Here is a 27919-nt window from a genome sequence, read left to right as displayed (position 1 = left end):
CCAGCCGGGACACAAGGCGGCCCGTCGCGATGGCACCGGCCGGCCGGGACACAAGGCGGCCCGTCGCGATGGCACCGGCCGGCCGGGACACAAGGCGGCCCGTCGCGATGGCACCGGCCGGCCGGGACACAAGGCGGCCCGTCGCGACGAGAACGGGAGCGGCGACTCCCGAACGGCACCGCGGGGCGGAGCCGCTGCACGAGGCGCGCAGGCTGTGAGGGCGGGGCGGGCGCGCCCGTCACTTTGAAGCGATAAAATCGTGGAAGAGGGTTGTGGCGTGGGGGTGGTTTTTTTGTCGGTAAAAACTGGTGAAGTATCGTCGTCGACTGAGGGGGTTCAGGTGTGGAGCTCAGGAGCTCCTGACCCTAGCTCCCCGCGGGGATGGGTTACCTGAAGCTGCTGGTGGTGAAGGACTTCAAGTCGTGGAGGGGGCAGCAGGTTATCGGGCCCTTCATGAGGTTCAACTGCATCGTCGGGCCCAATGGCTCAGGTATTGTGGGTGGGTGTGTGGGTAGGGGGCAGCTGCTCCATTGAGCTGTCAGCATTGAGGGCTCAGTTCGGTGGAACTTAGCCTTGTGGTCCTGCTGAAAATCTCATGCACCTGAAGGTGTGGCAATATAAGTGACGCCTAAGAAGCACCTGCTCTGTAATACTTAGCTGAAAGTGTAGGTTTTTCCAGGATGGAAGGGTGGGAGCAGGCTCGGGGTGGGGGAAAGGGGGTTCCTGGAATTTTAATTGCATGCTGACATGGTGTTTTCCAGCTTAAGCAGAAAACCTAGTTTACAAAGAGCACCGCTTGTCTTGGCCATGTCAGCTTACAAAGATCACATAAATATTGTTTTATTTTAATACTCCAAGCTGTACCAGTAGAAACCTGCTTCTTGATGGGAGTGTGGGTTTTGCTGCGCTTCCTCCGGGTAGGGTAGGGCGGCTCTGCAAAATGGCGGCTGCCGTGAGGGGGGGCTCGCAGCAGCGAGGCTTTGTAGGGGCAGCAGCACCCTGTGACCCCAGGGCGCTGGGACTTCTTTGTGAAAAACGCCAATCACTTGTTTTTAAAATTTTAATAGTAATAAAATGGTTATTATAAATAGCAATATAATTGGAGTAATAAAAATTGGGACAATTTGGATTTGGACAATATGAGACAATAGAAACAAAGAGTTACGGACGGTCCGGGTACCTCTTTCTGGGCAACATAAGCCCGAAAAAGGACACACGTTAACAGAGGATTAACCCTTAAAAGCAATAGCCTGATGCATGTTCATACACCTCATACGTGATGCATAAATTCCATTCAAACAAAGGATTCTGTCTGGTCATCATCACCTTTTTCCTCTTAATCCTAACGGCGTCTTCAGGGCTGAGCGAGACAGCTCTCTTATTTCTGAATAAGAAAGCAATAAATTCTTTTTCTCTGAAAGATTTAGGTGTTTTGTGGCTGCTCTCTTGCTGTAAGTTCTTCGTTTAAAAAGAGTACCTTACATAGCGTAGTTTCTGTTTTAACATTATGTTATAACCTAAAACTACATTTACCACACTACTTAAGAAAATTAATACAGCATAACTTTCTAACATAACACATATAATATTCATTTTAATATTTGTGAAATGCCAATTATAAAATATACATTTTTCACATTCTTAAAATTTGATCTCTGTTTCAGAAAGCTCTTTTCAATAAAAGGGATTTTATGTCTGTTTATCAAAGCGATAGGAGGTGAGGGCTGTCTTAATAGAGCAACAAGGATGGGTTTACGTTTCACTTTTGTTTCTCATGTCTGTAAATGATTTAGTGTATAATTCAGATTTTTAGGCCCTGTGGTTTCCTTCCTAACCTGATTGAAGTAAGATCTATGAATATAAGTTGAATATATTTAGCATTGTAATCATGTTCTTTATCATTCTCTCCCCACTGTTCTGTATTGTAAAGTCTCAGAACTATGATACTTTTTCCAGGTGCTCTTTCAGTTAAATCTGAGTACATTTTATAGATGAATCCAGGGAATAAAAGGTGTGAAATTATGCAGTTCTGAATTGAGTATTTTTATTTCTCTGTGTTCCTCCTAGTGTTCTTGCTTTTCTGATACTTTGGAGAATAAGTCAAAATACTCTCAAAGTAGCAAGATTGAAGACTGAAAGTAATTAAGCTATCAGCAGAAATGCTCAAGACTAAAGGGATAAAACATAAAGAGGATTCCATTAGGAGGGGTCTTCTTGAAGGACTATGACCAGATAGCTTTGTTGCTGTGGGGAATGGATCTGGGAAGGTGCTAGTATTCTTCAGGAGAGTGGAAAAGTTGGAGATGGAGTGTTCATGCCATAAACTTCCCTCACTTCGCTCCAGACAGCACACTGCCAAGGAAGGAGGGTGTTGTGGCACACTCTCCTCTAGAGAAGCCTGTGTAAAAAAACAAAAGATTTCTCCAATAAGGCTGAAAAAATAAATCAGTTTTGTCATAATTTTTATTACAGACAGGCTTATTTGCTGCTGCCAGTGTGTTACATCTTAAAAATGTGTTCATTAGGTGCAACAGCTTTTCCTTGATAAAGTCACAAAATCATAGAATGTTTTCAGTGGGAAGGGACCTCACATCTCATCTAGTTGTACCCCCCATCATGCCTTCCACTAGACCAGGTTGTTCCAAGCCCCATCCAGCTTGGCCTTGAGGACTTAACAGGAGTAGGGCATCCCCAGCTTCTTTGAGCAACCTGTAGCACTATCCCACCACCCTCAGAGAGAAGAATTTCTTCCTAAAAGAATGAAAAATATGTAATTGGAAATATAATTTTTAAAGAAATTGGCAATTCTCCAGATTCTTTAATTCTTAATAAAGTGCTTCCATTTATGTAATGTCAAAAAATTCTTTTTTTTTTTTTTTTTTAATTTTTAAGGAAAATCTAACATAATGGATGCTGTTAGCTTTGTGATGTGTGAAAAAACATCAAATTTGCGAGTTAAAAGTGTTCGAGAGCTTATTCATGGAGCACATGTTGGAAAACCTGTTTCTTCTACAGCTAGTGTGAAGATTGTATATTGTGAGGAAGATGGGGAAGAAAAAACATTTTCAAGAGTTATCCGTGGTAGGTATTAGATTCTGCAGCAGGTATTGTCTATTGTCTGATGTGTAAAGAAATGGAGACCAAAAATACCCAACTTAGAATTTCAGATGCCCAATATTAGTTCATCGTTGGGCAGATTTGTATAGTCCTTCAGATAGTGATACAAATGAAAACAAATATTTGGGTTAATTAATTAAATAACAAGTTATTATATGTTCTTTGCTCACTATCAGTCTCTAGATATTTCCTTGAGATCTGTAGGTGCTGTAGACTCTTAAGAAATGGGGTCTGACACCTTGCTGCAGGTATCAATTCCTTTAGAAAGTACTAAAATTTGAAACGAGTTTTTAAAGAGAAAAGATGAACTACTGAAAGGAATAAAGGAGTAATTGAAATCTATTGTATTCTTTGAGAAAATTGCTCAGTTAAATTATTCTGCTAGTTTAACTCTTTTCCGGTAGATTTTTTGTTGTAACCATTTTCAGCAGTAATTTTTTTTTTCCTTTCCTCCTTCAGGTAGTTGTTCTGAGTTTCTTTTCAATGACAAGTCTGTCAGCCGATCTGCATACATATCTGAGCTAGAAAAAGTAGGCATTCTTGTCAAGTCCAGGAATTGCCTTATTTTTCAGGTGAGCATTCAAGGTACTTTCAAAAGAAAACAAAAGGTTCTTTGGTTATTTCATAGAATACACAGTTAAGTATTGTCTAGAAATGAGAGCACCCTTAGCCAGCTGCAAGGCAACATACTTTTTGTTGATCTTACCAAGAAGTACAAGACTACAAAATAGATTTAATGGGGTTTGTGTATAAATGCATACAGTAGTAAGAAGGAAGCTAATCTGGAAGAAGAGTGCTTCTGTTATTCACAATATATAGAAAAGTATGAGTCTGTATAAATGCTTATGTGTATTTAATTGCAGGAAAAAGTAATTTCATCTTAAAATACTCCTGTTAGTAAAGACACATGAAAATGTAAAGGATTTTTTTTAAGGTTAAGGGGTTGAAAATTCTATTCAGCTATTAGTTTCCAAGAATGTAATGACATAGGCCTTCATCTTTTGATGAATAATAACATTTCACAAAAGCATCTTACGTAGAGTTGCTGACAGAAAATTCCTAAGGAAGAATAGATTTTTCCCTTTTACAAAAACATCTATAGAAATCTGAGTGGCTAGGTGATCCTCATTTTGGCATGCAGTTTTTCCTTGGGTTTGAATCTAGATGCGTTTCCACCAGCTGTGTTGACCATGAATAAATACAAAAGTCAATCCGTACTATATGCTCCTATATTCATAAGACATCAGAATGATCTACAGTGCTGCATAATTTATTTATTTTCAATTTTGGTTTAGGGAACAGTAGAGTCAATTGCAATGAAGAAGCCAAAGGAGAGAACTCAACTTTTTGAACAAATTAGTAATTCATGGGAATATGCCGAAGACTATGAACAGAAGAAGAAGAAAATGCAGCAAGCAGAACAGGATGCACAGTTGAATTATAACAAGAAAAAAAGTGTGGCAGCAGTACGCAAACTAGCAAGGATAGAAAAAGAGGAGGTAACTTAGTTTTTTTCATGCTAAGTTGCCACATTTTGCATCTCTTTTGAACTTCAGTACTGTTTATAAAATCACAACAAGCCAACAAAACAAACCCAAAAACTTTGCTTTTAGTCTAGTGGTTTTATTAGTATGGCATACTGTATAATAATTTAGTATCAGTTGAAAAGGTAGAGGGATACATGTAATCTAAAGTAAAGTATAGGCTTGCCAGTATAATGAGAGTATTGACTTAAATATTTGAGTTTAGTGATAAGTGACCATTACCAGAATTACAGCTACCTGTACATAATCTTACATCACTTTGGCCTTGAAATTAGACTGCTAATGATGGAAAATACTTTTTATAAACTATAAATTAATATTTAATGTTGGTAGGCAGAGCATTACCAGATGTTAATCAAGGAACTGGATGAAGAAAGGACACAGCTTCAGCTTTTTCATCTTTATCACAATGAAAAACAAATTAGCTTTCTGAAAAACAGTTTGGATGAAAAGAATATGGAGGCTCATATCAAGAAAGAGGCTCTTTCTACAGCAGAAGATTCATTTAAAGTCAAGAAAAAAATGTTTGGGACACTAAACAGGGACCAACAGCAGATGGAAAAAGAAATGAAGTAGGTTTTCCAGTCAGATTCTGTGATAGTTGAGTAAAGCATTATGTGCACTGAGAGTTGCTTGGCAGGTGTGCATTTCCTGGTAAAAACTTGGTTGATAGTCCAGTGCTGTGGAAGTCAGTTCCTAGCAATTCACTGAAGTAAAATGCAGAAATTATTTTTACCTCCTATGCCATGCCTAGTTATATTTTTCATTATATAAACACTTGTTTGTTATTAAAATTTTAGGAGGTTATGTTTCCCTTCTTAAATTACTGTTTTCACTGGATATAAAAAAAAAATCCTCTGTGGGCATACCCACAGTATAAGCCCCAACCTTACAGTTTAAAACTGATTGTTTGCATATGTGGTCAGCAGGGGGGAGGGAGTGTCTTTTCTATCTTCCCTCTCTCCCCTTTTCCTGTGGCTTTGCAGTTTTGGTTGTGCTTGGGGTGTTTGATTTGGGGTTGGTTGTTTAGGGCTTGTTTCTGGTTCTGTTTTTTAGGACTCTGGAGGCATCACTGATTCAGCAGAGACCCCTCTATATAAAGGCAAAGGAAAACACATCCTACCAAATCAAGAAAGTAGAAATGTCTAAAAAATCTCTAAGGGATAAGGAGAAAGCCTGTGATAAGGAAAAGCAGAAAATAAAAGAACTAGAGATGGAATTGAGTGATATTGAGAAGGCGTGGAGAGCATTTGAGGAGAAAACTGAGGAAGAGAGAATGCAGAGAGCAGCAGAAATTGAGCTGGGAGAAAGTCAGGTAAACCAGGAGGCCCAAAAGTACTGTTTACTAGAGAAGTTCAGAAAGACTCCTGATTACATGGAAACTGTTATTTCACCAATGACCTGTGATTTTTATTGATATTTTTGCCCTTCAACTTAAATTCTCACCTTTATTTAGACACATGGTACACTGTAGGAGGGTAGCACAGAAAATGTTTGTCAGCGACTCAGGGTGAGTGATTTTTGAGAACTGGCTTTTCATCTGAGGTATCAATTAGGGAAAGCCAGTGAAGACCTGATAGTGTACATACCCTCTTCTTCTTTGAGAAGGAAAGGGCTACATCCCTTGGTAGTAAATTCACTTGGCAAGAAGCTGTCTTTGACCATATGGCTACAAATGTTTGTAAAACTACGTGATAGCTTTTTTCCACTGTCTCCTCTTTAAAATAATTTCTGATCAATTAATGGACAACCTGCAGGGTTGCTACCTTAGTCTGTGAATCTTCCTGCCCTGCACTCTAGAGGCATTTGGTTGGTTAGTCATCACTTAGCAGATTTGTTTAAAGTATTTGTATTCCACTTACTATGAAATTTTTTAATAACATGAGAACGCTGAAAATACTGCACTAGTTTTGGGCTGTGCAAAGATAAAGTGTTAATCTTCAGATTGAATGAGAAGTACTGTAAGCTTTCCTGAACAATAAGAGTAATAAAAAAGGATTTAAAAAAGACTGTAAGAATTGTTAGGTGTAAGCTTTGGATTGAAACTTGCTGTAAAAAAATTCAAGTTGTTATAATGCAATCAAGAGCTAGAAGAGCCTTCTGGAGAATGGGGTAATTTTCATAAAATTTAGGTAGGTAAAGTTACTTAGGGCTGTAACAACATGAGTTTTCTCGCTTTCCAAGGAGTGAATTTTTTTTTTTTTTAATTTCTTTTTGTCCAGTTACAGCGGTACAAAGAGCTAAAGGAAATGGCAAGAAAGAAAGTAGCTACACTAGCCCAGCAGCTAGAAAAACTTCGTTGGGAGGATAAAGGAGATCAAGAAAGGCTGAAACTTAATCGCAGGAAGAAAAGTGAAATTGAGGTATCTGTATCAAACTAGAATGAGGTTCTTAGGAGAAAAATGTCTCTCTGCTGTTCCGTTTGGTATAACTGTAAATAAACATGTTCAGTGGTTTCATGTAATCAAATCCTCAGCAGAAGAGAGGTTCATTGGAAGTGTTAACTCAGATTTCATGTTGCAACAGGTTTAGCAGAATGGCCTCTAAATTTGTTCAGAAATCATGTGCATGAGCCCACACTGAGGGTTTGGGTTTGAAAGCTTTGGCTCTGATATTTTACAAGTACTCACAACATTGGCTTAACTGCCAGCAGTTTCTGGTTGTGTAAGTGTAGTCTTTCTGAGGTGTCCCACTGCTGTTGTATGTGTGTATGACACTCAAACCCTGCAGAGGTGTATTTTGATCACAGCAATCTCTTGGCTGAGATGGTTTTAAGGTCAGTTATGTGCAAGAATATGTTGTAGTTGGAAAAATCTCAGTGTCCACCACTTCAGAGGCAGCTTTCTTGTGTGACTACAGTTGCAGTCATTTTGATTGTGATTTCTTTTATCATTGCAGATCCAAACGTGTAAGAATAAAATATGTGCATTTTTCACTCTGGCTTGGTTCCCATGCCTGATGTTTGCTTCTGATAGAATTAAAAAGGGCAGAATGCTATATAGCGTTTCAGGTGTGCTGGAAACCTTGTCCTGTTAGGTGTTTTGGTTTTCCTGGCTGTATTTTTGTTTTTAACTCTGCTAACTTGCATTTTTGTCACCTACTAAGAAGTTAGAGAGGCAAGATGCATTTCTTCAGCATTTAGTTACAGAGTCAAGGTTGAGGGAGACTGCTATTCAGAAAGCTTAAAAATGCACCATATGAGGCTTTATGAGTGATAGAGCTTCAAACACCTCATTCTTGAATATATAAGCATGCTTCTTTGGAAAAGTCTGTATTTTACTCCATGTTTATGGGGATATAAATAATAGCTAAGATAATATTTGTACATCCATTTTTTCTTCATAAAATACAATTTCTTTTTTAATTACTAGTTACCAGAAGAATGTAGTTAGTATTTAGAAGTGAAATAAATTCCATTGCCTGTGCTTCTTGAGCTGAGCGAGTCCCATTGTGTTGTTGAGAAAGGAATAAGGATTACTTAAGAGTGCATGAAATATGTATATGCAAACAATGTAGTGGGTGCAAGTTAACTCTACATCCCTAGAACTATTTAAAAAGGAGTTCAGGGGTTAAATTAAGGCTTAATAAACTGTGTTGGTAGCAGATTTTTTTTCACTCTCTACTTGCTTCAGTTAATGTGTTTTTGTTTTTAATAAATCTGGGTAATTGAAAATTCTTATTTTACCATTGGTGGGGGTTTTTTTACTACCATGTTTTGTGTCGGTTTGGAAACTGTGTTAACTTCTTTGGAAAAAGCTATTGATGTAGGGCCAAGAGTAGCCCCTCTTTGTTTCAAGACCTATAATTTCCTGGTGCTTTGTTTAAAGTTTTTTTATATTTGTTGGTGTCATGATTCTCTGTTCTGAAGAGGCTTTCCCTAAATTGTAGCTGAACGTGGAAAATTCCATAATGGCCTTGGTATAATAATTTCCCTCTGTTATTTGTTCAGGTGTAGCTTGGCACCTACTGTTGCAAAAGAGATGCTGTTACTTCACCATGAAATAGACCTTTTTTTCTTTATTGCTATCTCAGTAAAGAAGAAAAGATCTATCTCAGTACTTGTTCTGAATGTAGAGCTGTATATCTTAATGATTATTTTTAACACATTCTATTTGTGACTGCATAGGAGACCATTAAACAGACTGTGGAACAGGTAGAAGAGCATGAAAAACGCATAGAGAAGTTGGAAGAGTATGCTAAAGTTTGCACGTATGTGTAAAATTTAAAAGCTAACTGGATTTCTTGGGTATTAGTCATTTTCAAAGCACAGCAGGTTTTTACTTCCTTCTAATTATTTTTTTCGAAATTTTAATAAGAACTATAATTCTTACTAATTTTACTTAATATTTCAGTCACTTTGGCGGTCAAAGTAGGAAGTATGATGACTAATCCATATTTTGTTTGAATTGGTTCTATAATTCTAATTTCTCACAAATTATGTTACTGTGGCTATGGGGCTATTATTGGACAAATTCTGAGCAGGAAAACAGGAGAGTTTTGTAGTTGTGCTGCTCTAGAAAGCATTTATATTTACATTGTGTATTAGCACAGCTCAGTTCTTGCCTCCTGGGTCTTGTCTTCTGCCTGATATTTACTGCTGGTGAAGTTAGGTGACTGCAGAATGACCTTCATTTATACTGAAAATGTGTATAAATGAAATTGTGATTGCTTTTTATTTTTGCTTCTGTTCAAAGTGGGTCACTAACAGAAAAAAAACAGCAGGAGGAAGTGCTGGCTAAGGAAATTGAGAGTGCAACAATACGAATGGCTGAAGTGAACCAGGACTTGAACAAAATAGTTGGTGAACTGCAGAATGCCAAAATTGATTACCATGAAGGAAGGCGTGAGCAGATGAGAGCAGAGATCCTGGAAAGTCTAAAAAGGCTCTATCCAGATTCTGTGGTAATGGAATGGCCTCATTTAAATGCTTTTTTTTAGAGTTAAGACTTAAAAGTTCTGCAGTAGCCTGAGTAAGCAGCTGGAGTAAATTGGACAGTCTGGAATATCTTTTTAAATTTTCTTTCTGCTTGAGTGTATAGTATTAATATTAACTAATATTTCTCTGTATTTTAATCTTCAGTTTGGAAGATTGCTTGACCTGTGTCATCCTATTCATAAAAAATACCAGCTTGCTGTTACCAAGGTATTCAGCAAATACATGACTGCTATTATTGTTGCCACTGAAAAAATAGCAAGAGATTGCATTCGGTTCCTAAAACAAGAACGAGCTGAACCTGAAACTTTTCTTGCTTTGGATTACCTTGATGTAAGTATGTTTTTCTTTCTCCTGTCATCAGCAAGCTACGACACTTGTAAGTCTTGATACTGGCTCATTTTAGTTTAACTAGAATGAGCTGAAGTGTTAAGGCACAGGACTTGGGAAGTGAATTTCAGGAGGCTCCTGTTGGCCTTTGCCAGCCTGCTGAGGTCTCTCTGGCTGGCAGCATGACTGTCTGGTGTATCAGCCATTCCTCACATTTTTTTTGTGATCAGCAATTGCTGAGGGTACATTCTTCCCCATCATCCAGATAATTAATGAAGACATTAAACACGATCAATCCCAGAATTGGCATGGCTACCTACTGGCCTCTAAATGGACTTTGTACTAGCAGTCACCATCCTGGGCTTGTCTGTTCAGACAGTTTTCACTTCATCTCACTGTTCATTTCATCAGTTTATCCATGATGATCTTAGGGGAGGCAGAGTTAAAAGCCTCTCAGAAGTCTAGGTAGATAATGCTGACTGTTCTCTCCAGGTCTGTCAGGCCAGTAATTTCTTTTGTATCAGGCTGTTGTTGATCATGCATGACTGACTTGGTGAAACCATAGTGACTACATCTCCCTAGATTTTGTGTTTGTGTGCCTGGAACTAGTAGGATAAGTTGCTCTATCACCTTTTCCACAATCAGCATGAGGTTGACTGTCCTGTAGTTCCTTGGGTCCTCATCCTTGCCTCTTTTTGAGCACAGGAGTGGCGTTTGTTTTTGCCTAATCCTTAGGCACCTCTTTCAGTTGCCATGATCATTCAAAGGTACATGGAAAGTGGCCTTGTAATGGCATCCTTCAGCTCTGCTGGTTGTATCACACCAGGGCCCACACATTTACATGCATACAGTTTGCTTAAGTTTGCCTGACCTGATCCTCTTTTCACTTAGAATGTGTCTTCCTTGTTCTAGATTCCCAGGGGCTAGTCTTGCAAGTAAAGACTGAAGTGAAAAGAATTCAGTACCTCAGTCTATTCCGTATGCTGTATCACGTCCTCATCCCCACCCCACCTGTCCTTCCCAAAAAGCCTGTATCCCTCATAGCACTGCTCCAGCTATAGGAACTATCCAACCATGTCTCCTTGACCCCAAAAATCATAGAACCACAAACTGGTTTGGTTTAGAATGGATCTTAAAGCTCATCCACCCTTGCCATGGGCAAGGACACCTTCCACTGGACCAGGCTGCTCATTCCCCCTGGCCTTGAACACTTGCAGGGATGGGGCAGCCACAGCTTCTCTGGGCAAGGTGTAGCCCTGCAGCCACACACACCTCTTGTACTCTCTTGTTTATTCTCCATGCATTGGTGTCCTCTGATTTGATGTACAGGTTATACAATTGTATCTTAAGGCCATCGTAAATAGCAATGCAGTAGGTTATGCAGATTGAAGGACAGTGGTATACAGAGAACATAAACCTCAGATCTGTTTTTAGTCTTGCAGTGATTGAGCTCCATGTGTACATTGTCTCCAGACTACTCAGATTTGGACATGGTTTGCTTTAACAACATGGATTCTAAACACTGCTTGTTTGCTTTACAGGTTAAACCAGTTAACGAGAAGCTAAGGGAGATAAAAGAAGCTAAAATGATGGTGGATGTGGTACAAACGCAATTTGCTCCACTGAAAAAAGTGGTTCAGTTTGTGAGCGGGAACACTTTGATCTGTGAAACAATTAAGGAAGCAAAACACGTTGCATTTGATGGACCAGTGAGGTTGAAAGTAAGAAGCCAAAGTTTTTTGCATATATTTTTTATTGCAGTTGTGTTTGATGCCAATAAATAATTCTTCTGTAAACATGCTGGAGTATTGCAGATAAGCACAGAGTTGGTACTCTGCTGTCTAATCCCACAGAAACAAATCCCTAGGTACTTCACTTGGCTGTTTTTCCCTCTGGTCGTAAGATGAAGTGGTTTTCTGGGAAAAAGAGGAGGCTATTGAAAGGATAGTTAGGGTCCAAATACGGGTCTTGGTATAGTCCTTGTTAGGAGGAGTAGGAGGGATGGAAAATCATGCTTCTAAAACTGTCTGATTTAAAAACACAGACTTTAGCAAGCAGATATTTTAAAGAATTTGGAAAGATAGAGTATCTTGGTTGTAGATATGGATTATGTTAAGGGCTGCAAGCTTCTCTGTAACTTCCTGCAGTTCTTTCTTCTTATTCCTGTCTCTATTGCTGCAGACAGTATTTTATTCACTTAATAAACCTTCTAAAATTTTGATTAAGAGAGCTTTAAGTTGAAGGTAAGTGTGAAGTTATTTTTACTTGAAATAAAGTCTCAAAACCACCCATGTTCTTTACAGAAATGTACACTTTGACTTTACAAACAAGCTGTTCACCTTTACTCTGTTACCATGTTGCTTGGTCTGTTCTACCAAGTTTAAAATGTATCTGTTCTACAGCTTTTAAGTGCAAGTGTATACACAAGGGACTATATGCAAGGAAATTTCATAATTTCATTTTATTTTCTGATCAGCTGTAGTACCAAAATGTGATTACTCCTAAGAAGGAACAGACTTTCTCTTTGCTTCAAATGCCTTATGTTAGCAGGTTTGGAAGAGAAAAGAAAAATTTGAGGCCAACTCAAATGTTGTTACTTGTTTTACTGCCATATCTTGGTCACTAGTGCATGGGATACTTTGGCTGGGGTTTCTTCAGATTTATTTGGATATAACTTATTTTCTTCCAGACAGTGTCTCTTGATGGAACTTTATTTTTGAAATCTGGAGTGATTTCTGGAGGATCAAGTGATTTAAGATTTAAAGCTAGATGTTGGGATGAGAAAGAAATCAATAAAATGAAAGAAAGAAGAGATAGCTTGATTACTGAGTTAAAGGTAGGTCTCTTCAAAGCACTTAACTGCAGAAGTCATGCTGTGTCTAACTTAATTCAGCTCTGGGAAGGTGATTTTCTAGAAGTATAATTTGCAAAGTTTCTAGAAGATGCAGACAGAACATAATAGCTGTTCATCCTATTCTAGTTATTAATAAACTCTGCATCTGAGTTCTTAGCTGTGGTTCTCAGCTCACAGGCAGAAATACAGGACAATGCTGTTGGTCCAAGCTCCCTCCAGGTAAACGTTAAGAGTACCTGAAGACTTGTAATGAAAATGACAATATGGTTGTGTAAACATGTGAATGTTGGCATGAACCAAAACCTGCCAGTGTAAAATGATTTGTCATACCTTTAGTTGGCTTTTTTTAAGAGGGATGGAGTTGTAATTTAATCTGCAAGCAGATACTTTCTTAGGAGAAATAAATCCATTACGATAATTATATTGCATATGACCTGTGCTATCAGCCTTTACCTTGAATGAGGCCTAGGTCAGTGGGGCTAGCTATAACATCTGAAAAACAAATAATTTTCAAACAGTTCATCTTTTGTTTAAAAAGCTTCTTCTCCCACCATAACACTTTCCCAGGACTTAATGAGGATCAGACGGAAGGAGGCTGACTTGAAGCAGTTGCGTGCTCAGTGCCAAGGAACTCAGACACGACTTAAATATTCACAGAGTGAATTAGACCTTATTAAAAAGAAACATCTTGCCAATCTCTTCATGGTATAATATTATAAGTCTTTATCATTTTCATGTTTAATAATTGTATTGTTTTAACTGCAATTACTGATCAAGTAATACTACTTTCTTGCATGGTTTTTTTAAATTCAGTTAAAGTTCTACATACAGCAGTTACAGCTGAGGAATTGATAAAATATAAAAAACAAAGATTGCAAAGTACTTTACGTGAGGCTTTTTCTGTTGTGGCTTAAAACTTGTGTTTCTGTTAAACTTGGTTTATCATCTAGTAACCTTCAGAAGTCTGTAAGTCAAAGTGCACTTCATGTGGTACTTAGTTTGCTTTTCCAGTTTGTTAAACTGTAATTGTTAAAACTGTAATTGCTACATGCAGGCAGTAATAGTGGCTAAATGGCATTTGAGAAGAGAATATTTAATGTTTTTAATCAGAAAAAAACTGTTAACCTGGAACAGAGCTGTCCCTTAATTTCTAAAAAGTTGATCATCCTATTGAAAAAAATTACCATATTTTTCCTTTCTCTCTAGGAAAAATCAAAACTGGAAAGTGAACTGGTGAATATTGAGGCTCAGCATGATATGCTGAATGAAGGAATAGTGCAAAGAAAAGAAAAAATAAAAGAGTTTCAGAAAAAAATTGACAAGGTAATGTCTTCTGTCAGAGCTTTGAGAGCTCATGCTATTAGGCTACAGAAGCTTAAGTTTTACGGATGTTTAAAACTGGTCACCTCCTAACTTTGTAAACTGCTTTGCCAACAAGGCTTGTACGTTATTCCAGTAATCTCTCCACATCCTCTACCTTTCTTACCAAGGAAACTGTGAACAGAGAATGTTAGTGTATATGAGTCATGGCTTTGCAGATCAGTTTCCTTTGAGTCAAAGTTCTGTGACTGTCAAGTGCTAAACACAAATCCAACCAACCAAATCCATCTATGTCTCAAGTAGATGAAGCTTTGCTTAATATATACAGCTTTCTAGAGCTGAAAACAGTCCTCAGTACTATGAGAGGGCTTTGTTCTGAACTCTACAGGTGACATGTCTGGGGGATGGCCTGTCTGCTTGGAAAGTAAATGAAAAGTAGCATAGTCTGAAGGTTCCTTTCTCTTGGGAAGTAGCCAGTTTTTGTTCTTGATTTTTCTCTCTGCTCTGATTACCCTGGGAGAGTGGCTGAGGTGTGTGTGATGATTGTCAGCAAATTCCCATTTCACTGTTTTGGGGGGTTGGTTTGTTTCTGTAGAGGTTTTCTTTTTGTGATGTTGTTTTTTGGTTTTTTCTTTGCTGGGTGGGAAGAAGGTTCTTTTGGGTTTTTTGCATGATGTGTTTTTGGGGCTTGTTTTGGTATTTTGTTGTTTTTTTTAAAAACCATTGTATACCTGTATTCTATTCCAGTTCATGCAAGATGAAGCTAGCCTGTGATAAAACTTGAGTGTTCTTTGCTCACCCTCTCGTTTGAAGTGTAGGTGATGGAGATTAAAGAGCTCTTGTTCTATCCCCACCTGACCAAGGGTTATCTGTTATGGTACTAAACAGGTTTTGTCTTTAGAATCTGCTCCTGTCTGCTGCTTATCAGCAACAGGAAAAGTTTTCTATGATACATGATCCACCACTTAGGTTTCTCAGCTGGCTTTTTGTGTAGACCCTCTGGCCAACTCATCCCTCAGTTTCCCTGTAATTTATCAATCTTCCAGTGATCCCCAGAGCAGTTCATACAGACAGTGGACAGATTGCAGAGCAGGGTTGCCATGAAGAGACTAAAGGCATTCAGCAGTGAAGGGAATGTTAGTAAAGCCTAATGTAATGCCAAGAGGGGTTTCCTGCTGTGTTCTGCTAGAGTAGGCAGTAATTGACCTCTTGGAGAAATAGGCACCTCATCTCTACCTGCATTTTGAAGCTGCCTTTGCTCCTACTCTTGTCAAGCAAAGAAATCAGGTATAAGCTGTAGAAAAATGGTACTGCAGTTTTATCTGGGAAGTGCAGAGTCCAGGACTTAGATGCTGGTGTCAATGTATATTGTTGGAGAAGGAGACATTCCTCACCACTGTCTGCACTAACTCAGGCTGTATCGTACATCTGTAATTTAGTTCCTGGCTTCTGACACATTCTCATCAGTCAGTCTGGGATTAATCTGTGACTGGAATTCTACGTGTAAGAACAAGCCAAAATTGCTGCCTGTTCTCTGTCTTGCTTGGGGTGCAGGCATGAGGCAGTGCAGATGTCTGTCATCTGCAAACACTGAGGAAGTCATTGATAGTTAACTGTCTAAGAATTCCAGATGCAGGAACTTCTCTTTTGCTTGTTCTGAAAAAAACAAAAACATAGAGGCTATCATTTGGAACGAATCCTCAGTTTCTAAGGAGTAGTGTAACTTGGATAGTATAACTTGGTTTGATGTAGTATTTGATACCTGGCTAAAAAATCCTGAATACTAAAACAATAAAAATAATACCAGGCTTTGACCTGTAGAGTTCTTTTAAAATTTTGTTCAGTCCACTGGGTTTCCTTTTAAATAGGAATTTATAGGAATGGACTGTTGCTATTTCTTCCTTCAGTTCATCCATATACAATGTACCTAGTATTTGCCTGCTTAAATTGTAAAAAAAAATTTTAGAATTGATTTTGACTGATGCTTTTGCTAGTATATGCTGTATAATTAGGAAATTAGCTATTCCGTGGCAGAGTTTTTGCTATGACTTCTCTATAAACAGAGCATAGTAGTTAATATTTATGGATCTCTTGAAAGGATTTAAATAAAGAACTGAACTACAACTCCAAGAAATCTAGTGTATCTGATTAGCTTTCTCTTCTTCAGCTGTATGGGAACAACAGGCAAAACTAGGGAAGCTGGTTATACTGTGATGACTTCTGTCTTCAGAATGACCAGGTGCTGTCTAGAAGACCTTAGATTGGAGTTACATATGCCTTATGTCTGGCATTGGGACTGAAAGTGTTTTTTGAAAATTTCAAGTACCAATTACTTCTCAGTAGTTGTTAGGTGTTTTCTTGAAATACCTTAAAAATCTAGTCTGTAGCATGGAGTGATTTGAATATTTCACATCTGTGAGTTGCAAAATAGTATAATCATTTTTTGTTCCATTTCTCTGTTTTCAAAGGTTGAAGATGTTGTTTTCCGGGAATTCTGTGAAGAAATTGGTATAGAAAATATTCGTGTGTATGAACAAGAGCATGTGAGACAACAAGAGGAGATTGATAAGAGAAGGTGGTATCTGTCACTAAAATGTAAACCAGTGGTTGGTATTAGATTGGGCACACTGGAGAAACTCCCTCACAGGAAATAACACAAAGTCATAGGAGAATGTGGAAGGTTCTTCTTGTCACTGTTAGGACACTGCTGTAGATTAGTTAGACAAGGATCATTTAAATCACTGCTGTGGTTTGGGTTTGTTAGAGTCAGTGACAGCTTGCAACAAACTTGAAAGGTAACATTTACTATTTTGGTAGCACTATTGTAAAAAAAAAAAAATAGTTTTTTAATATCCACATTAAAAAGTGGCACTATCCAAGATTGAAAGGTCACTCATGTGTGAATAAATCTTAAGGAAAACTTGGTGTAAGATGCAGGTGTTTGGTATAGGAACATACTCTTGTAAAGCAGACAGGTTCTTGAGTTTTTCACAAGTAACCTCAGCTAGTGTTTCTCTCACAGACATGTGTCACTGCACCACAGATTGGTATCTTAGAGGGAGAATGTTAAAATGAGCTGATGGTTGAAGTTTAGGTGTCACTTTCCATATTGATGTGGCTATATGCTATATTGTATTTGTTTAACAGGTATCACTATATCTTTGTGATTTCCCATATATTCATAGGATGTGGTGTAGTAGAATCAATGTAATGCAGATTTTTGTGTTCACATAGAAGATACATAATGGTATCTGAATAGAGTCCAATCACAGGTAATAGCCTGCTTTGTAAGAAATGGTTTTAAATCCTGTACCTTGACTAGACTGGAGTTTGAAAATCAGAGGACACGACTGAACATTCAGCTGGAGTATAATCGTGATCATCTACAAAAATTAACAAACTCAGTCAGCAAGTTGAGGGAGACAATTCATAAAGATGAAGCTGAGATTATAAAGCTACAGAAGGTAATAATAAAAACAATTTCTCTGTCTCTGTAATTCAGTACATTCTTTCCTCTCAGTTTCAATTCTGAATAAATGTAGTTGATGCTGTGGATTAATTTTTCAAGGGGTTAAATCAGGGTTGACTTTGTAGTTGCTTAGAAAAATGCAGATGCATATTGCATTTTAGCTTTGGAATAAACTGCCATATTTGAATGCTTATTTATTATTAAAAATAAGCTTACTAAAAATTAAGTTTTGGATTACTGTCTGTACAGTATTATTTTATATTTTGTTCAGTTAATGTGTTCTGTTGATATGAAAAGGCAACATGCAAATATAGATAAAACCAGCAGCATGTGGCTCAGATTCAGCAAAGATTTTATGAGTAAGAGCAAGCAACTCTGGTGCTTTACATCTTTAAGCTACTTTACAGCCACTAATACATTTGAAATAATGCTATGAAACCAATTTAGATTTTTAGTTGATGTAGTATGTATGGGTTTCTCCTTCATAGTTTTCTTTATTCTGTACTGTGCTGATGGTGCTTGTTAAAGAAACAAGCTTGTGCTTGTTCACAGAAAAGGGAAGGAGAAGATATGTGCTTTGAACAAAAAACAAAATGTGAAATGTATAAAACTGCCACAAAGTGGGGGAAACCCCCCCTCCCCAGTGCCTTCCAGATCTTCTCTGTAACATATTTGAATGTAACAGGTTTAACTCCTTCTTTCTGTATAGTGGAGGTTTCAGATCTAAATTCTTGGTGGGAGGTTAAAAATCTAAATATTTCTATGCAGGATGAGGAAAAGCTTCTAAAAAAAGTGAATGAACTTTTGGAGGAGCAGCAACACCTTAAGGATAGACTAAGTGCTCGTAAAGCTGAGCTTGCAAGAAGCCAAAATGAAGTTGAAGAGTTCAGAAAGACGATGTTAACTCTTAATAGGTAACTCCTACTTCTACTCCTGGGAAGATGATTAAAGGGATAATATTTAGCATGGGTTTACTGATCACTTGTTTGGATTGATCTGGTTTTGTTTTCTTGTGAAAGATTTATTAGAGACATAGTGATTTGCATCTACAGTGTGCCTTAGTTTAACAGTGTTTCTAATTCAGTGTGTGAAGGAGAGTAGTTCAAGAGGGCCATCCCATAAACCATAAAGAATTATTTTATTATTTTCCTAGTCTTAGGTCTCACTGTGATCTCTGAGCACAGATCTCTCATCCCTTGTGGTGAATATGAAGTAGCTTACAGCTTGATTGGCAGCATGTGAAGTTCCCTCGTAGTTCCACAGTTCAGTTTGAGTTGTACAGTGGGTCTGATTAATGGGAACATTTTATTTTCCAACTTCATCGTTATTTTTCCAGACTTTTCATATGTTGGATACTTTAAACTAATACTAACTTTAGGTCATTTTTTTTCTCCTGCTGTTACATTAAATCAGCTCCTTTGTGGACAGTTTATACTTCAGTTCTGTTGTGCTTGCTTATTACTGATGTCCCTTAATCTGGAGTCATCACGGTGTTTAAAAACCCCATCGCATTGGCACAGTATACTTGTGGATACTGTGGAATTTTCTATTAACTCATGACTGTATGCCTCTTGATTTATGTTTTGTATAAATTTAACAGTGTTTCTGCTGATGGTAACTTGATGCTACCAGAGGAATTGGTTGTAAAGAATCAAGCTGTTTCAGGGAGAGTAATGGTAAAAGATACTTGGTTACCTGTTAAAGGATCAAATCTTTGTACATGTTAACTAGAGCAGAACAGAACAGGGGTAGTCTGTAATTAGGAAAGATGGGTATTTGAATGTGCTTTTAAGTGAACTTGGCAATGTACTGAGACTGAGGCTCCCTCTGGAGTAATTCAGGAAAATGGAGGGGATGGCAGAAGTACCATTTTCCTTTATGTTTGATGGGGGTTATTGAAGAAGAAACAGCCCTCTTGGTGCTTGGGATCTGTTTTCTATGCTGTATTTTTCAGTTTTTCTTGGATGTTATTAGCAGTGATGTTTCCACTGTTGAGTTGTTTTGTGCCTTTTGTGCATGTAGAGAAGCCACAAAGTTGCAGAGGGAAGCTACAGCTCTAGAAACCTCACTGGAAGAGATGAGATTAAGGAGACATAATCTGCTGCTTGAATGCAAGGTGCAGGACTTGAAAATCAAGTTACTGTCTGGATCACTGGATGACATCAGTGAAGTAGAGGTACTTAAAGTGTTTACAGAAGATAGATACCATGGAGGAGCACTTACTGATGAATTTAATTTTTCTTTCCTTACAGGACTGTTTCTCTTACATAGTAATGTTCAAACTAATGCACTGAATTTGTGTGATCAGGTCTCTTTCATTTAAAAGAAGGATTTATTTTTATTTTTGTAGACAGAAATACTGTTTGCAAGTATTTTTGCTTGTGCTGGAAACAAAAAATCTTGTACAAGATTTCTTGTTGGTATGAAGATAAGTAAGAGGATACACAGGGGTCAGTTCAGAAATGTAAATAAATAAGGCATGTGCCAGGATTGAGATCATATTTGGTCTATCATCCATAATATAAATGCTGTATATAGAATCATCCTTTTATGTTCAGTAGATGTACTCTCAGAAATCAGGGATAGGCTAAAATAGAAACATTCCTTCTCCACCATGACTGCCCCTTACTATTTGTCTCCATCTTCCCTCTTTTTCCTTCTCCTCTTGTGAGGAGAAATAAACTTTCTGCACTGTTACAGAAGAAATGAGCTGTGAGTTTTGAAGAACTTAAAACAAGTGTGTGAATTTGGAAGGAGTCTTGTTGAACCCATTCCTTAGAAATGTGTTTTTGCTGGAGGTGGAGGATAGGTGTGAACTGGGCAGTGGACAAAATGCAGGCAGTGAGGTGGGGTGGGCAGTCTGTGAAGGGAAGGAACAAGAACTGCCAGTGATCTGAGGATGTAGGAACTCAGCTCTCACTGTTTCTGAATAAGGAAGAGAGGAAACCAAGGAGGGGAGCAGAAGGAATGACAATGTGGGCTCTTAACCTCACAGAGAAGACCAGCAAGATTTGGGTGTGAGAAAAAATCTTGGTGGGAAAGGGGTCTAATAATGAGAGATGGGACATTTTTCCTTTGAGGGAGCATAACTGCTTGAAATTTAGGTGACAGGCAGTACAAGATTCTCTGCTCTTGCTATGCAGAACTGAAGCGCCTCAATTCTTTTGAGTTTGAGTGGAAGGAACGTCTCAGCTTACACACTTCAGCCTTCCCTTGGAAGGGATTGAGGTATCAGTGAGTGTGCATCTTTCCAATCAGGAGGTTTACAGTATGTACAGTGTTGTGAATGTGTAATAAACAGGTTGCTGTTGCTTTTGACATAGCTTCAAGCTGAGTTTAGCAGATATTTTCATCTTAATTTAACAGGTGTGTGTGTTAATTAGGCTCATGAGATCTTAACTCTTCATTTCATTTGGGCCAGGGGAAGAGCCATGGATTATGTATACCTCATACCATGTTACCACTGTCTCTTAATTTTAAAATCTTTTAAGGAATTTGTTTTACAGTTTGAAAGTTAACTGTTGTATTTCTGAACTGAAATGTCCTTCATCTTACAGCCAGGAGCTGAAATAGAAGGAACCCAGGCTCTCTCAGGGATCTATGAAAGGGAAGAGGGAATTCAGATAGACTACAGCACCCTAGAAGTCGACCTAAAGGTAATCTTTTGTCTGAAATTATTAGAGATGGAGTGTCAGATTTCTATTTTTGTGAAAGGTATTTTATGTGTTGTTTATTTTGTTCTCCACCCTAGTCTTTAAGTGACACTTGGTAAAACCACTGCTAAGCTGAAGTGCATGTGTATGTGTGCTCTGGTTTTGTACTCATGATGTAGCATTGATGTGTGGGATTTCTAGATAGGTCAGTTTCCCATGTAACTGGCTTTAATTTACAGCTTACCTGAACCACAGAAATGGAACTGAGACAACTGAGACACTTAATATAACCTTGATTATTTTTTTTCCCCTTCCTCCTTTACCTTCTGCCTCAAAGTTCCAACTTTGTATGTTACAGCTCAAAATTCCAGAACCCAAGGGTGGCTGTGGGGTGTTGTTTACCTTCTGTTTGTGGTATTTGCAGAGACCAAGGCATCCCATCCTTCCCTGTCCAACAGCCCATTAGGTCACATTTTCTCAGCAGGTTTTATAATTTTTTTTTTCCTTTTTAATCTTGAGGAAAATAGTTAAATGTCAGAGGCTAAGCACAGAACAAAGGATGAATCTGTCATCAGTAGAACTTATCTCAAAGAATTAACTGAGAACCTCTTCTTTAAAAATCAAGGAGTGATGTACTAATCCTGCTCCTGTGTTGTATTTTAAAAAAGGGAATTGAGAGAAAATAATTGGCTTCCTGTTTTTAAAGGTCTTGGGGAAGAAGAGTGAGGGCCTGGTAGACTCATTGGAAGAAATAAGACCTGGGTAGTTTTTTCAGTTGTGTTTCAAGTCAAAGCTATTAATGAGTGGGGTAATTGTTTCAGAAACCATAAGTGCTTGCTGTATGTATTGAAATGTCTTGGCCTCAAAGCAAATTAGATTGCTCTGGTTTTGGGATTTTTTTTCTCCTTTAGGAACTAGAATCTGATAAAGACATAGAGGATCAAGTGAAGCAAATGCAGCAAGAAATCAAATCTAAAGAGGCCACATTAATGAAGACAGCTGCTCCAAACCTGAAAGCAGAAGAGAATTTACTGATAGCTCGGGACAAGTTCCAAGAATCGATAGATGGTAACACTCAGTCTTTCATGTCAGGCATTTTAGTGATTCCACCCTAATTGAAATTCCTCTTCTTGGGGCTGGTCCTGCTGGCTTTGCCCATTTCAGATATTAAGGTATTTTTTTTGTGCTCAAGTGTTTATCCTCAGTTATCTTTTTAATTATATGTAAACAATTTGTTAACATACACTTGAGTGTGGAGTTGTTTGTTGAAATAAAATTTGAATGATTAGGAAGATATTTGCTCCCCACATGACATCATAAAGTGTTTTTTACTTGCATTCTGAGAATTGCTGACTTTAATGTTAAAATTGCTTAAATTTTTCTTACATAACTGAAGGAACTGTGTATGTTGTCCAAAACTCTACATGAGCATTTCTGCAAAATGATTAGTATCTCCAGGGAGTTTTGAAGATACTAACAATGTAAGAAACTTAAGGGGTTCTGGAGCTGTACCAGGTCTGTGCTGGTGCTGCTTAGGGCTGCCTGGTTCCCAGAAGGAATTAGGAGAATATTGTTCCTTGCTCCAGACAAATGTGGCACAGAACAAATTGAATACATCACAACTTTGCTGGTTTGTGGGCCTTTCATTTGAAATTTGGAAGGGAACTCACACTATACTGATATGTTCCTTTTTCTGCAATAAGTATTTTCTTTTATGCTGTTCATGATACCCAGTATACATTTGTTATGTGTATTTGTTCAAAGACTTCCTAAGGAGTAATGCCTGTGATTTTATTTTTTCCCCATAGCTTTTGAGAACAGCAGAAAGGAGGTCAGAATATGCAAAAAGGAATTTGAAGAGGTGAAAAAAAGAAGATATGAACTGTTTAGCACGTGCTTTGAGCATGCCTCCATAGCCATTGACAGGATCTACAAGAAGCTTTGCAGGAACAGTAGTGCTCAGGTGAGTTGTGCACAGGGGCTGTGCCTTGAAGGCCATACTGGATGCTTTGTTACCTAGAATGAAGTAGCACTTGTGGTTTCCAAAGACAGTCTCAGTACCTTAAGAAGAAAATCACAGAAATAAAGACTGCAGAAGTTTAGGGTCAGGGAAGGAATAGGCAATAGGCCTAAGTATGCTTGACATTAGACAGAGAGAGGTAATCTGGGAGCAAAACTAGGGACTGTTCAGCTTGGCTTAGTTTAACTCTTTGCTTTTAGCACTTGTAAATTATCAGAACACAAGTGTGAAATGTAATTGAGTACTTCAGTTAAAATAACATTGGTTTACACATCAAGTTACGTTAAAAATAATCATTAGTACAGACAACTGAAAATCATAAGTCAGTTAAGAAACGTAGAAAAATTGTCTCACAATTATCATTGTTACTGTTCCTGTGTTAATACTGAAAGTCAAGAGGGAGCTCCCAAATGCTTTGGTTATGTCAAAGTCCATAGACTGTGGAATGTTTAAAGGATTGAACTCTTTAAGATTTTGTGGTTTTCTTCAGCATGTTGTGTGTTGGTTTGGTTTTTTTCCATGATGTCTGTGATCTGAGAGGAGACATTGGAAATGAGGGTTAAGTAAGGAAACGTCTCTTGCTTGTCTCCAGTTAGACAGAGGGGAAGAGTCTGTATTATTTTATTGTCTCTTCTGTTATTGAGAAAAATAAACCTTCTAGCAAAGATCTTACCCATCATACCTTTAGTGGTTGGGAAAATGGTGGTTCCTTTAAGATAATGCTTTTAAATTTTGTCCTTGGGAACCAAAAATACAGAAAAAGACTTAAATACAAGCAGTCGTTGTCCAGCTCAAAGCTAGGTTCTGTAAACTGCCTTTTTTCACCAAAAAAGGCAGTTTTGCAAATATATTGTCTTCCAGGCAAAAAAAAAGAGAAGAAATCTGCCTTTGAAGTCTAACAGTTTAATAATTTTAAAAATCTAAGCAGTTACATAAAAGGTGATAAAATCAAGTTTGTTCAGTAGTTGAAAGTCTGGAAATAACAAATAAGTGGCTCCATACTGGTTTTGTTACTCTTAATTCGTGGTTTGTTGACAAAAACATTTCCTCTGGGAACTGTTCATCCATACTGCTGGTCTCAGAATGGATGAACAGCTTCCCCAAAAGGAAAGCAAACTCACTGGTTTCCTCACTAGCTCAGGCAGTATTTAAACCTTAAAAATACCCATCTAATTAATTGGATAAATCTCACTATTACAATGAATTGCATTTGTTTCTAGGCCTACCTTAGTCCAGAAAATCTTGAGGAGCCCTATCTGGAAGGCATTGGGTTTCACTGTGTGGCTCCGGGCAAGCACTTTATGCCCATGGACAGTTTGTCAGGAGGGGAAAAAACAGTGGCAGCCCTGGCTCTTGTGTTTGCTGTACACAGGTAAGAGAACTGTTCTGGGATTATCCAGGGGGAAAAAAATGTTGGGGTATTCTCCAAGTATCTGGGCAAGAAGGTGATAGGAAGAGACAGTGTTATGCTTATACACGTTAAAAATTCTGCTAATGCAGTGTTCAAGCATTGCTGAGTCCTTGTTCTTTATCTGTCATGACTTTATATATTCAATGTAGAATTTCATGTTAATTAAAATATTAACTGCTAATTAATTTCTTGTCTATTTAATGATAAATGTTAAAGTATTTAATTACAATAAATATAAGAATAATATTGCAAAATACTATCAACTTTATTTATGGATTAAGTAATTAGAATGTTGATTAACATTTTGGTATCTCAATGCAAAATACTTTCTTGTCTTTTACAGCTTTCGTCCAGCTCCTTTTTTTATTATGGATGAGATAGATGCTGCACTGGACAACTCAAACATTGATAAAGTAAGTTGCTATTTTACTGACAATATCTGGTACCTTCTGTAAAAGGGTAGCTCCTGTTGCAGGGTGTTGGGATACAGAGATTGTTTAGCCTGACTGAATGTGTTTTAAATTAGATTGGATTTAGGGCTGAAATAATGAGTCTGTGAGATATGGGGAAAATTTAAATTCCGTAATCCAAGTGTGTTTGATTGGTCTCTAAATTGTGAAGGTGAGAGGAGGTGAGGAGTGTGAAGGTGTGCAGGTGTGTTGTGTAACCCCCTGTGGCACAGTCTGACCTGGAGGGCACCTGGGAACTGTGCTGCTTGGAATTGGTGAGGCCTTGGAGCTTCCTTGGCTCCCAGAAGTAGCAAGGAGTGTGTCTGCACGTGGAAACCAAGTCATTCTGTCACTGGACTGTTTGATGGAATTGGCTTAGTAACTGTTTTTGCATTAGCACCAATTAAGCTGTTGCTCCAGTCATTTTAGTCACATGACTTTTCTTGATTAAAGCACCTTCCTTCCCTCTTAATTACTCTTTCCCTTTTTGGCAGTAATTGTTCAATGTAGCAAAAACTGAGGCTGGAGCACAAACAGCAGAGATTGCAGCTGTGGATGGCAGCCCCTCCGAGAGGGATTTTTTTGTAGGGAGGAATCTTAAAGCTCCCTGCGTGTGCCTGGATTTTCTTCTGTGGAAACATTCTTTTTCAGAACAGTATTTCTACTAGCATTACTGCTAATGTCAGTCTTGGTAGAGCCTAACAAACAAAAGCAGTTGTTTAAAGACCAAATATTTTGGGTTTTCCCCTGATGGCATTAACTGTGATGTGCCAAGTACCCCAGAGTTTGCTTGCAGGGTACATCTGGAATAGATAGCTGGAAAGCTCTACCACTTGTGCCTGCCAGATAGAATAAATTCCTTCTTGGAGATTACTGACTCACTGTGAGAGGTTCCTGAACCTAAATTCCCTAAATCCTCGGGATGCAAGTCCATAAGAGGTCCTGAGGTTGTTTTAACTTTGTGCAGTGTGTTTCAGCAGCATCAGATGAGATGTAGAGGGGCTATAATGAAGATCTCTAAGGAAGTTTTAGGGTTTGGCTCTCAGTGACATGATTAAAAACAAAGGAAAATGGTACTTCGGCCATCCCCTCCATTCTTGCAAATTGATGATGTATTAAAGCAGATCTCTCACTAATTAGAACTATACTCTGAAATTACTGTGAAGTTTGTAATTTGCTGACAAGAGTTTGTCCCATAACTTACTAACAGTTCTTCCAGTAAAAAATTAATTTCCATGTCTGGTAGATAGATGTGTGCAGGCAGAGGACTCATTAAAAAGGTACTGGTTTTCCTTTATGCAGCATTTAATTTATATTGGGGTAATCTCACAAGTTAATAACTTAAACTTGTACCTTTAACTTGCATTATCATTGAGAAACTTGCTGCTGTCTGCAGTGAACTAATTTAAGATTATTATACAGCCATTAGCAAACTTTTCACACTTTCAAAAAAATCTTATTTAGGGATTTCCACCTTCCTTTCTAGTTACATGAAGTAAAATTGTTATTCATTGTCACTGCTGTCTTTTTATAGCTTTATTCACTGGAATGAACCATTATTTTCTTAAACGTTTTTAAAAAGCAGCACACCTGAGGAGTTGTCTTAACCATGCAAAATACCTGGTTTTTAAAACTGGTTCGTTTCTCATTTTAGCAGTCATGGTGGAATTCTGCAGCTAGCACAGTTCAGTTCTTCCCTCACTATTCCCTAATCACAGCATTGTTTCAGGTTGCCAGAACTAACTGAAATACTTGGTTTCTTTCCAAAGGTCTCAAGGTTCATTAGAGAACAGGCACATGAACAGTTACAAATGATAGTTATTTCCCTGAAGGAAGAGTTTTATTGCAAGGCAGATGCATTGATTGGAGTGTGTCCTGAGGTAACAATTAATTTTGGGTAAATAATGCACGTGGGGTTGTGGCAGTGCTGGGTCACACCTGAAGTGCTGGCTCCAGTGAACCAGGCACACAGTTGGTGGCTGGGTGTGTCCTGCTGTGCAGGCACCAGCTTTGGGGAACATCCTCTGGGGGAACTCCAGCTCATGATTGCATCTCCTAGTTATGAAATGCTTATTTCAAGTACCAGAAGTGTGTTTGTTACATGCTCTGCTTCTCCCTCTTCCCAGCACAATGATATTATGTTCAGCCAAGTCCTGACCCTGGATCTTACCGAGTACCCAGAGGAGGAAGAGCAGGACACAGCAGAGAATGCCAGCCGTGGTTCTCTCTTCCAGTAGAGCATGGATGGTACCAGGGCCAGGTGACAACAGGAACTGGGTTCACACCTGACTGTTACAAACCTAAGTTTGAATGGGGCTATTAGAGGTTGACAGGGAATTACTCACTTTTTAAGTGAAGCAGTTTTGCAGAATATTAAGGGAATCAGCTGCTACTCCTTGATGCAGTTTTGTTAAGGAGTCAGAGCCTGAGGCTATTTCTGTGGTGTGCACACTGGTACCCAAAGCTTTCATTCCAAATACTTTGGCTGTTAGAAGTGCTGCAGATTCATCTCCATAAGTAGAGTATCCCAAAGACCAAGCCTCTTGTTTTTATTAAAAAAAGTCCATAGCTCCAGCATGCTGTTCAGGTGCTCAATGCTTCACTCAGGAACTTTTGTGTTGTAGCTGCCTCTATTTGCCTTCAGAATAGGATTATTTCCTCTTTTCTAAAACAGTAAGGTGCTGGAGTGTATTCTTGGGTGACTTCTGTGACAATCAGACTTCAGTTCTCCACTGCAACCTTACACAAGTATTAGTTAACTGTACAAAAACTTGAGATGCAGCTCTAGAGCTGTGATGTAACCTTGAAAAATTTCACCT

The 27919-nt window shown here is 38.3% G+C and overlaps 1 protein-coding gene across 2 annotated transcripts; it reads left to right on the top strand.

Moving 5' to 3' along the window:
- The first annotated feature begins 381 nt into the window (after nucleotides 1-381).
- SMC1B (structural maintenance of chromosomes 1B) lies at nucleotides 382-27919 on the top strand. 2 transcript variants are annotated; one of them, XM_059845734.1, is made up of 25 exons: nucleotides 382-490; nucleotides 2893-3081; nucleotides 3577-3689; nucleotides 4413-4616; nucleotides 4995-5233; nucleotides 5718-5976; nucleotides 6884-7024; nucleotides 8788-8870; nucleotides 9356-9563; nucleotides 9742-9927; nucleotides 11466-11645; nucleotides 12614-12760; nucleotides 13346-13483; nucleotides 13985-14101; nucleotides 16567-16673; nucleotides 17421-17562; nucleotides 18336-18481; nucleotides 19590-19743; nucleotides 21125-21223; nucleotides 22132-22288; nucleotides 23029-23183; nucleotides 24461-24612; nucleotides 24995-25064; nucleotides 26870-26980; nucleotides 27227-27919. In XM_059845734.1, exons 1-25 carry the CDS (start codon nucleotides 382-384, stop codon nucleotides 27335-27337), a joined length of 3717 nt encoding a protein of 1238 aa, XP_059701717.1. In that variant the 3' UTR covers nucleotides 27338-27919. The 2 variants fall into 2 exon arrangements, with proteins under 2 accessions (XP_059701717.1, XP_059701718.1); XM_059845735.1 differs by lacking the exons at nucleotides 24461-24612; nucleotides 24995-25064.

This window comes from Haemorhous mexicanus, chromosome 5 (assembly GCF_027477595.1).
Source record: "Haemorhous mexicanus isolate bHaeMex1 chromosome 5, bHaeMex1.pri, whole genome shotgun sequence".
NCBI lineage: Eukaryota > Metazoa > Chordata > Aves > Passeriformes > Fringillidae > Haemorhous > Haemorhous mexicanus.
Note: the sequence above shows the minus strand (reverse complement) of the source record. Positions and strands in the feature narration are given on the sequence as shown.